This window comes from Gekko japonicus, unplaced genomic scaffold (assembly GCF_001447785.1).
Source record: "Gekko japonicus isolate JY-2015 unplaced genomic scaffold, Gekko_japonicus_V1.1 scaffold139734, whole genome shotgun sequence".
NCBI classification, from domain to species: Eukaryota; Metazoa; Chordata; class Lepidosauria; order Squamata; family Gekkonidae; genus Gekko; species Gekko japonicus.
The window spans coordinates 1-283 of record NW_015299539.1 but is presented as its reverse complement, the minus strand read 5'-3'; the positions used below and the strand labels follow the sequence as shown (position 1 = coordinate 283).

At 70.0% G+C, this 283-nt stretch overlaps 1 protein-coding gene across 1 annotated transcript; it reads right to left on the bottom strand.

Moving 5' to 3' along the window:
- Positions 1-9: 9 nt before the first annotated feature.
- LOC107125509 (probable lipid phosphate phosphatase PPAPDC3) lies at positions 10-280 on the bottom strand (the record flags this gene model as incomplete). The annotated part of the gene is made up of 1 exon (XM_015428929.1): positions 10-280. A coding segment is annotated over one exon (271 nt), but the record flags the coding sequence as incomplete, so codon positions are not given.
- Between the last annotated feature and the right edge of the window lie 3 nt (positions 281-283).

The window sequence follows — 283 nt, the reverse complement described above, 5'->3', positions numbered from 1 at the left end:
CACACTCACCGAGGAGCAGGTTCAGGAGGACCTCCTGGCCGGCCAGGGTGCTGCTCTTCACCAGGCAGACGAGGGTGGCGCCGACCCAGAGGACGCCGTGGCCGGTCATGCCGACGAAGCTGACCATGGAGCGGGCGTGGCCCCAGGCCGAGGCGTTGCTGGCGCAGACGCCCAGCCGCTTGGAGAGGGAGATGTCGATGGCCAGCAGGGCGCTGAGGGCGATCCCCTGGAAGGAGGGGTTCAGCTGCATGCAGTCCTCCTCCGGGAGCGGCTGGGACTGCCG